Here is a 17606-nt window from a genome sequence, read left to right on the forward strand (position 1 = left end):
GGTTTAGGTTGGAAGGGACCTCAAGGATCACTCAGTTCCAACCTCCTGCCATAGGCAGGAACACCTCCCACTAGAACAGGTTGCTCAAGACTTCATCCAACCTGGCCTTGAACACCTCCAGGGAGGGGGCATCCATAACCTCCCTGGGCAACCTGTTCCAGTGTCTTACCACCCTCACTGAAAAGAACCCTTTCCTAACATCTAGTTTGAATCTCCTCTCTTCAAATTTAAACCCATTACCTCTTGTCCTGTCATTATAAGACCTTGTAAATAGTCCCTCCCCAGCCTTCCTGTAGACCCCTGAAATCCTGCATGAGAAGATATTTGCAGGAGTGGTGCCTGGAAATGGCAGCATATAGGCTCTAAGAGAGGTGCCTGGGATTATGGCAGCTTTGGATATTAGGCATGTTTTGGTATTGGACACATTTTGGTATAAGACAAAGACAATCTGAAAATAGATTGCATGCCCTGACTGAAAGAAGGTGCTGAATGGGGTGGTCACAGATACACTGTAATTGTACAGCACCCTATGAAGAAGAATACTGGGTTTTGTCAGAATAAAAGGAGATGGTGTAGTGGATTAGGAACTTCCCACACACACACTACTGAAATTTACCAGACTAGCTGAGACGGCTTGGAGGTAAGATAAAGCTGTATTTACAGCAAAGTAAAATGTAGAAGCATATATACAAATATATGTACAAGTACTTACAAGTGTATGCAAATTAAAAATAATACTGAAATCCAAACCTCCACTCCCAGGCAAAGAAACTGCCCATAAGCAGCTCAAAGCTACCCTCTCTTTCTCCCTCTACTTTCCCAAACAGGCAAGCAAAAACAGCCAGCAAAGTTTACGTTGTTACTTGTTAGTGGAGAGATTAGAGCAGAGTGAAGAGGAAGCAGATAGAAACAGCATCCCAGACCAGAGTGGGACAAATTGTTTCCTTTCTGGCTTTTTAGCCTTCTCAGCAAACCAATGAATGATATAGACATCATTATTTTCTTTTTACAACCAATGAGCTAATTTCTCTCCTTAAATATTCCAATTAGCCTCAAATCAGTACAGGTGTGACCTAGGAAACATAGAGTCGTTTAATCTAAGGGTAGTAATTTGAAGGAAAAGAAACTGAAGGAAGGTGGGAGGAAAGAGTGAGAGCCTGAAGTATTAGATAACCTTGTGATTTAACCTTATGATTTTGCATTTAAAGGTTGCAAAATCCTCCACCTTCCCTGAGTCCCTGGAGGTGAGTGTACATGGCACCAGACCTGTCTTTGTCACATGGGGGAGGGGGAGATGCATGATACAAGACACAAGACTTGCATCCAGAATCAGTGAAGAAACTGGTCGTTGGTTCTGGCTGTAAGGTGTTTGTTTGCTCTTTAAATTCTATTAGTATTAAAAAGGAAAAAAAAAAAGGAATAGACCTTCTCTTTTGGGCAGTATCTCTTTTAAACCAGAGTGGTCTGAATAGAATTTATGTACAATTTTGCAGTTAAAAACCATTAATTTTGAGATTCCAGTAGGGATCTCTTGTTAAAGTTGAAATGCTCAGTGCTCCAGTCGTCGTAGTTATTGGCACATCACAGAGTTAGGACCAAAGCCTGTGTTTTTCTCTGTCCTTACAAAGTTTTGATTCCAGTTAACTGAGAAATTCAGGGCACATGCCTTTTGCTTGTTGTTATATTTATCATTGGCTCAGTGGTACCTTTTGGGCTGGCAACGATTTGCAAAATTCAACAGCATTGTTATTTATGTGTTAAGATACATAAATTTCTACCCTCCTGACTGACCCTTTTCTGAGGGCTTTGGAGACTGAGCAGGATGCCTGCCACCTTTGTAATTACATTCGAGGAACAAAGGAGGATCTACTGGTGAAGTCTTTGCTAACTCTCTGGACAGCTGTGTGATTCATTGTGGGTGGCCTTCTATGACCACTGCTTTTCTGGGTTTTTTGTTTGTTTGTTTAGTTTTGTTTGGTTGCTTTTCATTTGTTTGTTTCTTTGGGATTTTTTTTGCGTGTGGTTTTCCTTCTGGGTTTTTCTTACGCTGCATGACCAAAGGTTGCATTTTCTTGTGGTTCCTTTCGTGAGGTTTCCTGGTTTGCAGTAGGCAGTTTCAGGTACTATGATGAGTAGGAGAGTCAGTTAATTACTGTCATTTAATTTCAACTTAATTGGCTCTTTGCTATTTGTTGCCTCTAGTTGGTGTATGTTAATGAAACTCAATTATAGGATAAATGCTTCTTGAGCCATTGTGATACAAGGTGCATGAACCCTGTGTGCATTAAGGTACAGCACAATTATTTTTCAGTTATGTCATGAGATGGATTTTGTGTCTTCAGTTAGAATATAGGAGAAATCGGATTACATTTGTGGATAGAACTGCCTGAAGGGAGGTTGTAGCCAGGTGGGGGTTGGTCTCTTCTCCCAGGCAACCAGCAACAGAACAAGGGGACACAGTCTCAAGTTGTGCCGGGGGAAGTCTAGGCTGGATGTTAGGAGGAAGTTCTTCACAGAGAGAGTGATTGGCATTGGAATGGGCTGCCCAGGGAGGTGGTGGAGTCACCGTCCCTGGAGGTGTTCAAGAAAAGACTGGATGAGGCACTTGGTGCCATGGTCTAGTTGACTGGGTAGGGCTGGGTGCTAGGTTGGACTGGATGCTCTTGGAGGTCTCTTCCAACCTGGTTGATTCTATGATTCCATTATTTTTTTTAAGAGTTCCTGAGACTGATGTGTTTCCTGGGAAGTCACAGCAGCAATCTACCAAGAAGAAGGGTTGGTGAAAAGGGCATTTCAGGAAACAGGAGAGGTAAACCCTGGGACAGCTTAGGCAGAGTCTCTGCTGTGGGGAATTTTTCACTTGAGATAAAACGTCTAGTTCAGACTGACCATTCAGCAATTTAGATGTAAAACTGAATAAATTGGCTTGGTCCAGTATTTTTATTTGTCAAAGGCTGCATCTCAAGGTACAATAAAGCTAGCTGTGAACTGGCTCACTTTTCAAAATTGTTTATATTGATATAAACTGAATACAAAAGGAAAAGAGAAAGTAGTAAGTTGAATCAGTCTTTCATTCAAACAAATCACTGTTTGGCACAAAATGCACGTTTCCCTTTTCTTGGGTGGGGCAGGGCTAAGGAGGGGGTATGCCAGAGTCAGTAAAGCTCTGTTTCAATGGTTTGCTTTTGTTTATGTTTCTTTTTCTGTTGTGATGGTGGTTGTTTTTTGTTTGGTTGTGTTTGGTTGTGGGTTTGTTGTTGTTTTATTCCAGTGTTTTAGGAGAAAGCTGAGAAATATGTCTGCCTGGACACACACACATGTATATAAATACCTGCCATATGTAGTACCTACATATGTCAACCTAATTCCACTCTTGCAGTTCAGCACTTTTGAGGGAAGAGCTTATGATCTCATTCTGTCTTCCAACATTTCTCTCTAGGTTAGAACAGCAGTTCTTAAACTGTGCTAAAGTAAAAATTCAGATGTTCTGTTGCTCAGGCATGGTACTGTCATTTGATCAACATAAAGTGCTCTTTTATAACTCTAAGTAAATGTGTAAAGATTCCTGGAAGTGCTGTACTGTAGCAGTGGAGTGCTGTAAAAATTCTTCAGGAGTGTGCAAACTAGAGTAAGGATATGGTGTTAGTAGACTCAAGACAAAGCTGTCTGCACAGTATGTTAACAGAAAAAATTTGTTATCAACTAGGTAGCCCACTGGTACAGAGATATGCTACTTTGTTGTGTGAAGAGATTCTTTATATGCATTCTGCTCAAAAATCTGGCTCAGTGTCAAAATAATTTCCTACTTTCTTGTGATAGAAGCTCAAACAGGTGTATCGTAAGTCTGTGACAGTCCCTCTGAGCTTTTTCGTAGGAGAGGTTTTCCTACCCAAAGGTTAGCAGTTTAATTGGGGCAACTTTGGAGGTTCTTGTAATCTCTTAGTTGCTGGAAGAATGCTAGTAGTCAGGAGCCCTGCAACTCCTGGTGTGGTCCTAGTCCTGAACAACAACTAGGTGTGCTACAGCAAGCAAGTTGTAAATATTTCATGTAAGCAATCAGCTGGTGAAAAACATTTCTTCTGTTTTCCATATCCCAAAATGAAAGAGAAGTTGGTTTTCTGTCCTCCTTTTTGTTTTCCTTTCCACAGCTGTGGATTTGTGTTTTGTCCACAGGCCAAGTCTGTGTGGTTCTTGGCACACTGCTTGGACATTTTTCTACTGAGCTTTTATCAGAGCATCTTGGTCTGGGTTATACATAAAATAATGCAGAAAGGCTTGATAAAGAGAGAGGTGTACTACAGCCTTGCAGTCTTTAATTAATGCTGTTTGTGTGTGCCTGTTAAGTGATAGGAGGTAGGCGAGCTGCAGATGCAGCATGTTTCACTTTGATGCCGCATTGCTTTCTTACTCTGTGGTGACATTAATAAATTGATGCAAGCGAGCATTTTAGATTTCATTACCTCCTGAAACGCCTTTACTTTTTGGCTTGCCCCAATTCATTTACGAGGCATCATCATGCTTAAATTAGAAAGACTAAGCTGTATGTCACTGCTGAGAATTATTGGATTATTCAATTACTGTGAACGGTGCTCAAGTAATATAAAATATTCAAGAAATGTTCAAGGGAAAATCCCTAGATAACCTAGCTAAATAAAGGCTACATGTTCAGGGATGGATATAGTCCAACTGTGAGGTCGGGGGGATGAGGGGAAGGGGCAGCCCCAGGGCTGCGAGTGTGCAGCGTGGTGTCTGGTGTCACCTGGAGTGATTAACACTCCCCTGGCCCCTCTGGTAAACTGTCAGCATGATTTAACAGTGGATGGGAAAGTGGTTCATGAAGCTTTCCAGACTGAGATCCTCCCAGTTTACAGAGGGTGCTGCCAAGAGTGAGACCTTATTCTCAGCCAGCCAGGTCTGAGGGCCAGGGAAAGTCTCTTAAGAGTGCAATGCCATCTTTGTCACCTGCCAGCTCTGGAAAGTGGAAACAAATGACAAATGGCAGAGTCTGGTACCTTCAGTGCTGCTTCTCTCTAGAAAACGAGATTTTATTTATTTTTTTCTCAGCTGGATGACTTTCTGCAGAAGCTAGTCAGGTTTCCCATGCTGAACAAAGCTCCAGGCTCCCCAAAACTGAATATTTCATTTTATTTATATTGCCTGGGCTGGCATCAAGCATGAGATTGGGCTGTTCTGGGCATGAAAAGGTTGGAGTCACTGGTTTGAACCAAATGTGGCCTTGCTAGTATTGTACCCTGGCTTGCTCTTCAGGCTTTCATCTTTCTCCCAGGAAACATTTGGGGTTTCTTTTTAACCATAGGCACTTCATGGTAATAAGCGAAGAATGAATTTTACCTGACAGAGAACACTCTGAATAGTGAAAATTCACCTTCTGTTGTCTGCTAGGCTGTACAGAAGAAGGTACGTCAGTCTACAGCAACAAAACTATTACAGCACACTAAAGCACAAATTCATTAATTTTAACGATAATGTTGCTGTTTTACTCCCAGCTTAAATGAATCTAAATGAAACTTATTGAAGAGTCTGGCAAAAACCATCTGTGCTGGTTTTTCTAATCACATCTGTCCTTTACTATCTGTGCATTTTAAGAAGAAGAAGCAGCAGTAGCTGACCTACAGCTGACTGCCAGCAGCATTGTCTCTTGCAGCAGCAGCAGCAAGAAGCAGCTGGTATAGAATCAACCAGGTTGGAAGAGACCTCCAAGATCATCCAGTCCAACCTAGCACCCAGCCCTAGCCAGTCAACTAGACCATGGCACTAAGTGCCTCATCCAGGCTTTTCTTGAAGACCCCCAGGGACGGTGCCTCCACCACCTCCCTGGGCAGCCCAATCCAATGGGAAATCACTCTCTCTGGGAAGAACTTCTTCCTAACATCCAGCCTATACCTACCCTAGCACAACTTGAGACTGTGTCCCCTTGTTCTGTTGCTGGTTGCCTGGGAGAAGAGGCCACCCCCCACCTGGCTACAATGCCCCTTCAGGTAGTTGTAGACAGTAATAAGATCACCCCTGAGCCTCCTCTTCTCCAGGCTAAACAGGCCCAGCTCCCTCAACCTCTCCTCATAGGATTTGTGCTCCAGGCCCCTCACCAGCTTTGTCGCCCTTCTCTGGACATGTTCCAGCACCTCAATATCCTTCTTGAATTGAGGGGCCCAGAACTGGACACAGCACTCAAGGTGTGGCCTGACCAGTGCTGAGTACAGGGGAAGAATAACCTCCCTTGTCCTACTGGCCACACTGTTCCTGATGCAGGCCAGGATGCCATTGGCTCTCTTGGCCACCTGGGCACACTGCTGCCTCATCTTCAGCTGCTATCTATCAGCACCCCCAGATCCCTTTCCTCCTGGCTACTCTCCAGCCACTCAGTCCCCAGCCTGTAGAGCTGCTTGGGGTTGTTGTGGCCAAAGTGCAGGACCCTGCACTTGGCCTTGTTAAATCTCATCCCATTGGCCTCTGCCCACCCATCCAGCCTGTCCAGGTAGGCTTGGCTCTGGGTTTTTGGGATGGTGTTAGGACATCAGACCTTTTTCTTTTACCACTAGCGTGGCTTTTCTGTGCTTATCGTCAGTGGGTGGCTTAGTAGGATGGTTAGGATTAGGCACTCTGAGGAGAAAAATTATAGGTGAGATGAGCTATTTCTTTAGAAGGCTAGCTATCCCCTCACTGACATTTACAGTACCGTGGTATCATAGTGGGGCAATGGTACACACTCCTGCAAACTGAAAGAACAAAGGGACACCCCTATCGGCTCTGTAGTGATGAAGGTAATTAACAAGATGGGCAGCAAAGCTGGTGAAAGGAATAGAAGTTAAGTCTTACAAGGAACTGCTGAAGGAACTGGGAGTTTAAATTTGGAGGACACCTCACTATTCTCTACAACTACCTGAAAGGAGGTTGTATTGAAGTGGGGTTGGTCTCTTTTCCTTGTGTCAGGTGATAGAATGAGAGGAAATGGCCTCAGGGAAGGTTTAGATTTGATAGGTGGAAAAATTTCTTCACTGAAGGACTGGTCAGGCATTGGAATAGGTTGTCCAAGGAGATGGTGGGGTTAACCATACCTAGAGATGTTCAAGAAATGTATAGAAATGACACTTTAGGAAATGATTTAATGGCCACAGTGGTGGTACACGTCAGTGGTTGGAATCAATGATCTTAGAGGTCTTTTCCAACTGAAACAATTGTATGATTAAAGAGGACCAGGTGGAGAGGTTCCATATGATGTAATTCATTATCTTTAGGCTTTTCTTACGCCTCAGACTTTTTTTTCTCAAATGAAGTTGACAAGTGTTTCTGCTCTCTAAATTTGATTTATGACTTAGTGGTGGACTTGTTTTTTATTCGTGGAGGGGTGCAGAAGTTTCTTGTTACAGTCACTGATTTTCCAAGAAATCTTATTAATTTGCAGGCAAATAAATGCATTTAGATGCACCGAAGGAAAATGCCTATTTAATCATGCTGCTTTATTTATGATGGAGCTATGTTTTTATTTTAAAAAAATAAAGTGTACCCAGGGAACAGATCTTTAGGGAAATCACTGGAAACAGATGCATGTTGAATGTACAGATCCGAATATATTATCCTTGGCTCTGCTTGAAATGATCCAGTGCAATCTCTGTATGAATATCTCCAAACATAATCATATTGATGAAGTTAAAGTTGTATGGAAAATTGCCATGAGCATTGCATCTCAAGTCATGCCAGCAGCTGCAAGACAAAGCAGAAGATGCTATTGTTTTGAAAGGTGTTGTCTAAATGATGTTTATTGACTGTGAATAACGTTAGTCAAAGTTGTTGTCAGCATCCTCTGAAGGTTCTTGAAGTGAGACTACTCATGTTTATTGTTCTAATTATTATTAAACGTGACCCAGACAGGCAGAGATCATTAAACACATCTTTAATGTTGTCCCCACTCCCAGGTACTTCAAAGACAAGGTCAGAGGCCAGCCAGATAGCTGATTATTTCATTTCCCTCTCAGTGGCACTCTGCTGTGTATTAGAGCAGCACTAATGTTTGTGCTAAGATTAGTAGCAAGCCATTTTTAATCTTAACTTGCAGTTGGACACATCTGACCTATAAAGGGTAGGTGATGAAAAGTGATGTTAGATTTAGTGGCTTTCCTCTGCAAGAGTGGAGATTGTCAGTTTTCTAGCATTTCAAAACTGTTTCTTCTCTACTGGGAGTGATGACTGAGGGCAGCAACTGAAGTCTGCAGAAATGCAAACGGACTTGCAAACACTTGTCAGCAACCAGGCAATTCCCAGCCTTGGAAATGAGCACATTAAAGGATGTGATATCCCCCTCTATCCAGGGCAAGGATACGGTGCTTTCTGCTCTTGAGCTCAAGTCTATCAGGGTCATTAAATTCCAATGTCAAATTTGACTTTACAGATGTGACTTATTGAATCCCAATGTCTGTAGAAAAAAATGGGAGACAGAGTTTTTTCTGCTCTCTAAATTTCTTTCATTTTACTTTTACTTACATGAATTTACTTTCATACCACTACTTTTAATTTCTTTTTTCCAAAAAAAAGGACACAATAATATGTCTGAAGTCAGTGAGATCTTCAGGTGAAGACTTTCCTTTGTCTTCTGTGAGTATATAACTTATGAATTCCTGGCTCCTGTGTCTGAGGTTCAGGTAAAAGTGCAGAAGTGTTTTGTTTTGTTTTGTTTTAACATGATTAACAGAAGTCCTGTTACATCTAAGAATTACATTAGATACAAATTTTCATGGTCATTTTGCAAAACATTGCTATATAATCTAGCTTCTCTTTTTTTCTATACAAAATCTCACCATGGAATGCATAATAAAGTTTCATCCTATCACCTATTTAGTGGCATCACTTGCTAGCATGGGAATGTTTCTCAGTGTGCTACTGGGGCTGAACAGTTTGTCAGTAGTATATTGTCTCTCTAGCTTGTTCTTGTAGTAATCTTGACATTGTGATGCTCTGATTTTGAGGTAACTTCAAGTTTCACAGCCCAGACCTCTCAATACTGAGATGTGTTTGTGGAGATAGATCTTCCACATGTATTCACAAGACTGCACAAGTGTTGTCAAGTGTTTTCCACAGGGAGCCTGTTTAATTGTCAGTGGCTTCCACAGTGTCATCTGCTAAACCAGTTTTCTGTCAAATAGCTATTTTGTTTTTAAAGCTTAAGTGTTGAGTGGTATTCTTAGCGTGGCTCATTCATGATACTGGGTGTCATGCAAAGATGCTGGCTGCAGGTAATCCCTTTTCTGGGTAAGAAATTCCAGAGCATGCAGTGCAGGAAAGGTCAAACTCATTTGCAGGGAGTTGCGTTTAACTGTGCAATGCAGAAGTGAGCTTCATTGCTTGTAATTAATCCTCAGGGTTCCTGAATGTCAGTTTATGGAGGCAGCCATGAAGGTAGTCCACAGAAGGTAATTAATATATGTTATTCCTGACTTTGAGAAGATACTGGATAGCAGTGTTTAAAAGTTCTTTTTACTGTGAGAGCCTATGAGGAAAATCCCTAATTAGCTCATCATACTGTTGGCTCTGCCTTAAACTGGTGTTTTGCTGTAATTGCTGCCTCTTTTACAACAGAAGGGCATGGGGTGATGTGGTGGAAGACACATCCTAATATTTTGACACATTGGGCAGGTTTTCAGTTTCAGAGAGAAAGTTCTTTGGGGAAAGGTTAATGCAGTTACTGGGCAAGTTAATGCTCTGTCAATCCCTGAGGACATTTTGTTGGTATGGGCAGGTGGGGTTTCCCCTCTAGTATTTTTATCTCAAAACTATTAGGCCAATCAAAGAGACTGAATGGAAAAAAAAGTTAAACAAACAAACCTATTGTTAACAGCACAAACTTGTCTCAGAAAATATAGGTCAGATTCTCTGCAGTTGTGACTGTAAACGTGGAACAGCTAAATACAGCTGAAGGGAAAAGATACTCTCACTTCTCTGAATTTCATCCTGAGTTCATGTTAGTTTGTGGCTCCCTATTTGCATGAGGGCCTCTGCATTCTTTATCTGTGTGGTGGTTTGGCTGTTACCCGCCCCCCCCCACACTTTAAGAAACACCCCAGCTAACTCAGTCGGACTCTGGGAATATAAATGAAGCTATTTATTTACAGCTAACACAATATACAAGCAGATATTTACAGTATATACAGTTATAGACAGAAATAGACAAGGTAAAAGGTAATACAGAAACACAACTCCCCTCCCAGAAACCTGAGTCCCCAGGAGGGGCTCTCAACCACCCCTGCACCTTCCCCCTGCCCCTCTCAACCTTACCCCAGTCCTAAGAAGAAAAAAGGTTCAGCCAAGAGGTTAAGAAGCAAGGTTAGTGGCAGTGAGGTTGGGGAGCTGCAGCTGAGTCCAGAAGCCAGCCAGAAAGTGAAGACAAAATGGAGAAAGTGTTATCTAATGTTTACTTTCTTGTTCCCATACCTCTCAGTGAGACTGTGAGGGAAGGAGACATCACCATTGTTTTCCTTTCACAGCCAATTATCTACTTTCTCTCACCAAAACATTCTAGCCTGCTTCAAACTAGCACAATGAAATAGCCTGTTTGATATAATGCTTCTGGTTTGTATTTTGTTGGTTTATGAACTAGGGTCAGACTTCATGACTTTAAATTGTAAACTTAACTGCTTGGATTTTAGTGTGATTCTTCTGGCAGATGTTCAGTGATCCAATAGAAAAAAAGATAATCTTTTTTCTACTTCACTGATTTGACCATCGTAAGCAATGATATTAATTTCAGACTCTCAAGCAGCAGCTCTCTGACTTTTGCAACCTAGTACTGACACTGGCTGAAGTGCTGCATTTGCCATCTTCACAGTACTAATTAGTATGTTTTTAACAAGCCTTCATTTCTGTACCATAGTCCTCATCAGTCTGCACACCTGGCAGCAGCTGGCATATCTTAGTGGCAGACACCAAGCTGTATTCTCTGCTGTATGGAAATTGGTTATGAAAATACACCTCTCTCTCTAATTCTATCCCAAATGTGTTGGTGTTTTATCACTACCCATTCTTTATGGATAATAAAAACATTGTGGGTTGCAAATATTGGAGAGTTTATATGCAAAGGTTTTAAGAAGCAAGAAATATTAGTTTTGAGCAATCAAAGAAAGGTAGATGTAGATTTTAGCATGTTTTCCAAACAGCTAGCAAATGGTCTCCAGTTACTTTAAGGAGCATAATGGAAGGATTAATTTTTCAAGGCTTGCTGTAATGATTCATTTCGGAGTCAGACAACAGCCATAGGTGGCAGAGGTTGCAGAGTTATAATTTCTGCAGGGAAGTCTTGCTTCCCAGCTTGCAGGAGAATCTTGTTTGCCAAAGTGTTGATATACTTTGACACCTAGAAGTCGACAAACCAAAATGTCATGTCACACAAAGGACATGGTTGGGAAAAGTGCATGGTGGAAAAGCAAAGGAGAGGGGAGGGGAAAAAAACCTTGATGTGCAGTGTGTTGGACTACTCTCATCTAGTGGTAACATTTGTGTTTTGATGGTCCTCATCACAATATATGTTGTTCTGCAATGAGTTCAACATCACCCAAGTGAGGTGGAGCAGGTGTGGGCTAAGCATTTGGGATGAAGAAACAGCTCAATTTCTGATGTCCCTCCCCTGTGCTATGGTGATGTGCTTCTGTGCCAGTGGGCATTAGACTCACAGGGATGGCTGGTGTCATCCCATTCCCCACCAGCCTCCCTCCTCTGCTCATGTTCCCTCTCAGAAGTTTGATTTTGCTGGGCATGGGACAGTGATGTAAAAAATAAACTCCTCACCTGAATTCTTTCCGTCTAAGGATTTAGAGGCATAGGGCCTGAAGTTTGTTCTGTATCAGAGGCTTGAATATCTTTATGCTTATTCTGCCAGACTGCTGCTAGGCAGGGGGCCAGGTCACCCCCTCATGTGTGTTGCCCTCACTGCTTTTTCTGCACTTTTCTTTCCCCCTTCTGCCACTGCTGGTGTTTGCTTAGCTGCATGAGGGAATGAAACCAAAGGGAAATGAATATTATTTAATCTTGGGTTCATTTTTAGCTGAGTTAATTCCTCCCTGATCCAGCTCACTGCACAGCATCCAAATATTCATGCTGGCAGGAGCAGACGGGAGAAGAAAGAGCAATTGCAGGTGGCAAGGTGGGCCAGAGCATCCTCAGCAGCAGCAGCACTGGTTTGCCCTGCCTTTATGCACCTCTGTTCCAGCACATTGGATAAAGCTACCTCAGAAAGTGGGTTTATCAATTAAGATGTTGCACTAAGAACTGGAGCAGCTGAGGCATGGATGCTGCAGCCACCCACAGAAGGCTGGCACTGTCCTAGCCTGCCTTGCCAGTTGTTACCAGAGATCATCTCTCTTCCAAACTTTTTCTAGGCAGTGATTTTTAGAAGAACTTCTGCTTGGGAGGTGCTTTTCTGAACAAAGTCATGTTTCTTCTCAAATTCTGTTCAAATTCTGTTCTGCCCAGGTGGCCAAGAGAGCCAGTGGCATCCTGGCCTGCATCAGGAATGGTGTGGTCAGCAGGAGCAGGGAGGTCATTCTGCCCCTGTACTCTGCACTGGTTAGACCACACCTTGAGTCCTGTGTTCAGTTCTGGGCCCCCCAGTTTAGGAGGGACATTGAGATGCTTGAGCATGTCCAGAGAAGGGCGACGAGGCTGGGGAGAGGCCTTGAGCACAGCCCTACGAGGAGAGGCTGAGGGAGCTGGGATTGTTTAGCCTGGAGAAGAGGAGGCTCAGGGGTGACCTTATTGCTGTCTACAACTACCTGAGGGGTGGTTGTGGCCAGGAGGAGGTTGCTCTCTTCTCTCAGGTGGCCAGCACCAGAACGAGAGGACACAGCCTCAGGCTGCGCCAGGGGAGATTTAGGCTGGAGGTGAGGAGAAAGTTCTTCACTGAGAGAGTCATTGGACACTGGAATGGGCTGCCCGGGGAGGTGGTGGAGTCGCCGTCCCTGGAGCTGTACAAGGCAAGGTTGGACGTGGCACTTGGTGCCATGATGTAGCCTTGAGCTCTGTGGTAAGGGGTTGGACTTGATGATCTGTGAGGTCTCTTCCATCCTTAGTGATACTGTGAAAATTTTACAAAGTCATAGGGAAATCTGATTTCCCCTAATAGTAACTTCTGTATGTACTGCATACCAGGTTATTTGTAATTTTTCTGTTAGAATGTGTGAACAGCAATTTTGTAAGAAATTCTACTTGTTTTTTCCTTATGTTTTTGTGAAATAATGCACAATATCACAGAATCATAGAATAGTTTGGTTAGGAAGAGGGACATAAAAAGACCACCTAGTTCCAGGTCCCCTCATGTGGGCAGAGGCACCTTCCACTAGTGGGTCCCGTCCAACTTGACTGTGTATGCTTCCAGGGAGGGGACATCCACAACTTCTCTAGGCAGAAAGAACTCAGCAGTTCTTGAGCTTTATTGTTCTATGGGGACTTCTAATCTACTTTTAAAATGAGCTTGCTGTCAGACTCCATACATCTGCCTTTTTAATTGAAGGAAGTGTTGGCATTTTAGTGTCTAAACTCATGTATAGGAGCACATTCATACACTCTTTATACCAAGCTTATGTTAGCATATATTTGGTATGTAGCAGTAGTAGCATTTTTGTAGGTAAACAAATAAATGGCATTACTTGCACAGAATTTGAGGGAGTTTTTTAATGAAGAGTTATAGTGTTGATTTCTTGGGATTTGCTTTTTCTTATTCTTCTAAAAGGTGCAGATTTTTTTTTCTTCTGTGTCAGGGGTACAGTGTATGTAAGTAGTGTACCTAAAGTACGTGCATGGACCCAGTGTTCTGAGATACTGAGTCTCCTCCAAAGCACTCATTATTTTGTCTAGGTGTCAACGCCAGCTATGGTGAATGAGTTGCTTGGGACATGTTGGAGACAGCAGAGGGTTCACTGAGATCCCACTGCCCCTTGAACTGAGGATGGGTTTTCCAAGGGGCTGGTGGAAGAGGGAGCTGGGATGAGCTGGTAGAGCAAGTAGGTGGATGGGCTGGAGGGGAAGTGGAACCACAGTGGGAAGGCACCTGCTGACTACCTCCCATTGCTTTGAATAGGTGGTGCCTTTCTCCAAGTTCTCCTACAATCTGTGTACATGGTATCTCCTCATCAGACTGTGTACATACACATTTTATGGCTAGATTAGCTTCATGGTCACTTCCTAACTTATTTCCTCAGGCAACAACATATCAATGTGGAGTGCATGCATGGAAACGCAGAAGGGTCCAGATCTGCTTTGATGTCTGGCAGTTGAGTTAAGTGAGCACAGTCATTAATGCAGGACTGCAGCTGTTCAGACTCAGTATAACTGAACACTCACGTGGTGACCATGATGTTAATGGTTATAAAGAGGTTGCTGGCTCTCAAGTACTTGCTGGTGTGGCATTTTTGGATCTGTGCAATGTCTCATGCAAGTGAGGCTGGTCCCTCCTACCAGGGTGGCTGTTACCAGAGGCAGAAGATAGTATTACTCTCCCTGAGCTGATTTATTTTCCTTTCCACTCACATCTACCTGACAACTGCTTCTTCACTAGGTCTGGAGACCCTTTGCCATGGCCTGTTTTAGGTATATCCAGCTTTTTTCCATAAATGGGTTGAAGCTGATCTGTTGTTGTGAATTCACTTTTCAAATGGACTTTCAAATGGCGTCATCACAAAATCTTCATGAAGTTTCATGTGAGTGCTTGCTCTGGCTCTTGTTTGAAGCAAATCCTACAAAGGGTTTTGCAAAAATCTTAAGAGTGAAAAATACTTATCAAATGCTTTCCACATTTTTAAAAAAATATATTTTTTGGCTTGTCATAACTCTGTGACTTGGCTTGAAAACTCACAAGTTATTTGGCCTCGTTGGTTTTGGCTGCAGTGCCTGTCTTTTGCTGATCTTGGAGAGTTAATGAATCAAGTACAGTTACTTATTAAAGGACTTGCACAGTGCTAATGTTGCAGAAAGCCTTGAAGCCACGGTGCTGGCCTTAACATGCAGGGGAGCAAGAGAAGCTGGTGTTGGAATTGCAGGGGAAGGTGTGAAGCACAGAGAGGTCACACCAAGGCCAGTAAGGACTGTTCATCAGCATTCATTGCTGTGTCACTATCACCATCTCCATTTTCATAATTGTTCCTCTGGATACTGTTCTGCTCTACAGCTTTACATTGCACCTGGAAAAGGGAGTTGCGTGCCCTAAAGCATGCATGCCCCAGAAACAATAGTAAAACACTGCATTTCTCTGTGAACCTTGTCACAGGTCTTTGGACAGTTGTGGTTACAAGGTGTGCTGTTACTCAATGATAAGCGTTTAATCCACCTAAAAGAGTTGCATTGAGATTTCCCCACAAAAAAGCTTTCTTACCCAGGAAAAGGTTGTCATATGCTAAAAATGGCTTTTTTGTACCGAATTCTGCTTTTTAGTCTGAGTTTAGACTTGCCATTAAATACTTGTGTATCTTTTCCCACTAGGTTAAAAGCATTCTGTAGGACCGGAAACACCTTTTCTCTGTGTAACAAGTTCAGTGTTGCTAATGTGTCAGCTCTGAGCTCTCTTGGGTAAATACCAAAGTCTTTCAGTATGGTTTCATTTCCTCCATCTCAGATCTATTTTGTAGCACTCTCTTGATTCACTCTGCTCCAGGCTGTCATGATGGACAGGGAGAGCCTGTGAAGAGCACGCTGCTCCTCCAGCTGCTTCACCTCTGCTGTACATACTTGTCCATTTCTCCTTAGTCTTTGCCGGTACATCTGAGGTTTTTTTGGCTGCCTGTGTGAGTTTTATGCAATTCAGAAGATCTCTGCTTTATCAGGTGGCTCAAGATGACTTAATTGACACATCCACAGTTGTGTTCATCCAATTTTCACCCTTCTCCAACCGCTACCAAAAATTGCTTGGTGTTTTCTTTCAGCTCACTGAAGATATGGAGCAGTTGTGTGTTACAAACAAGATCCCAGCAGACCTCATTTAAAAAGCTGGCACTGAATGACGAATCTCATTTATGATTAGAGGGGTTTCATTCACGTGCATGAACTTGCTGTCAGCTGCATTTTAATCGATTTAGCATCAGTTGCATTGATTTTTGTGTAAGTGCTTTTTAAAAGTCAAGATTGCTAGCTGTGTGCATCTGGATGCTGTACAGACATCTGTCCTGGGACTGTGGATGACTTTTGCCCATCAAACTTAAGGGTCTGTCAGCAGCAAGGGTGCTTAACTAGACTTGTTTCCTGTAAAACCTTACTGATTAGAGTTAGTTATATCTTTTCATTAAGAGTGTAACTTGGACTGCTGTGTTTCAGAGTTGAGGGGAATCTGTTTTACGGTATCACAGTATCACCAAGGTTGGAAGAGACCTCACAGATCATCAAGTCCAACCCTTTACCACAGAGCTCAAGGCTACACCATGGCACCAAGTGCCACGTCCAATCCTGCCTTGAACAGCTCCAGGGACGGCAACTCCACCACCTCCCCGGGCAGCCCATTCCAGTGTCCAATGACTCTCTCAGTGAAGAACTTTCTCCTTACCTCCAGCCTAAATTTCCCCTGGCACAGCCTGAGGCTGTGTCCTCTTGTTCTGGTGCTGGCCACCTGAGAGAAGAGAGCAACCTCCTCCTGGCCACAGCCACCCCTCAGGTAGTTGTAGACAGCAATAAGGTCTCCCCTGAGCCTCCTCTTCTCCAGGCTAAACAATCCCAGCTCCCTCAGCCTCTCCTCGTAGGGCTGTGCTCAAGGCCTCTCACCAGCCTCGTCACCCTTCTCTGGACATGCTCAAGCATCTCAATGTCCCTCCCAAACTGGGGGGCCCAGAACTGAACACAGTATTCAATTTTATTTGCCTTATGTACTACTTAAGATCCTGAATCCGGAGCGTGGTTTGTAAGATACAGGAAATAGTACTTCTTGGATTCCCACAAGCTTTAATCCATAAATTCAGGAGTGTATGGAATGATGATATGTGATTTACTGTCCAAGCCATTCCCAAGTGTCTGCCTTTTCTTTATTTCTCAATACATGTCCTTAAAAAGAAGGTAATAAAAAAAACAGCATGACATATTATGGGTTTTTAAAGGATGTTTGTTTGCACTTTTTGCTTTCCCCTTGGTTCTTCCTTGTTTCTTCTCTCTACTAGAGAGCTTGACAGGCTGTTTTAGCATTACTGACTGCAGTAACACACCAACCAAATTTCATCCATGAAACACAACTACAATGCTGATTTCAAGTCTTTAACAAAAGACCTTCCCATCTGAAGAATGCAAGGATCTCGTATGGTTTGGTTTAGAGTGTGAAAATTGGAATACTTCACTCTGAGAACCCAGAAGTAAAACTGATTTTGATGTATAATGTACTCAACAGTTGTTTCTCAACACACTTTATTTTTCTTTCCCCCCCCCCCCCCCCCCCTTTTTTTTTTTTTTGGTTAACATTATAATTTAGAAACAATTGAGGACACCATTCCACTCCTTATACTTTTCATTTTTGTTGCCTTTTTTATGCTGTATTCAACCTTGAATGAAAACAGAATTTCTGGCAACAGTAGGCAGCTCTGTGTTTGACACTGCCCAAGACTATTAGATTTTATTTTATTGACTGAGGCATTTAT

The 17606-nt window shown here is 42.8% G+C and overlaps 1 protein-coding gene across 2 annotated transcripts in view; it reads left to right on the forward strand.

The window, feature by feature from the left end:
• SH3RF3 (SH3 domain containing ring finger 3) overlaps positions 1-17606 on the forward strand; it is a 298858-nt gene that overhangs the window by 61026 nt on the left and 220226 nt on the right. Inside the window, exon 1 of one of the 2 annotated variants that reach the window (XM_064143670.1) lies at positions 1139-1244. The exons of the other annotated variant lie outside the window; for it this stretch is intronic. Coding sequence (XP_063999740.1) covers positions 1191-1244 — 54 coding nt within the window. The 5' untranslated portion in view covers positions 1139-1190. Of the gene's footprint in view, positions 1-1138; positions 1245-17606 lie in introns of those variants that run through there. 2 annotated transcript variants of the gene reach the window in all.

Source organism: Pogoniulus pusillus, chromosome 5 (assembly GCF_015220805.1).
Source record: "Pogoniulus pusillus isolate bPogPus1 chromosome 5, bPogPus1.pri, whole genome shotgun sequence".
Classification (NCBI taxonomy): domain Eukaryota; kingdom Metazoa; phylum Chordata; class Aves; order Piciformes; family Lybiidae; genus Pogoniulus; species Pogoniulus pusillus.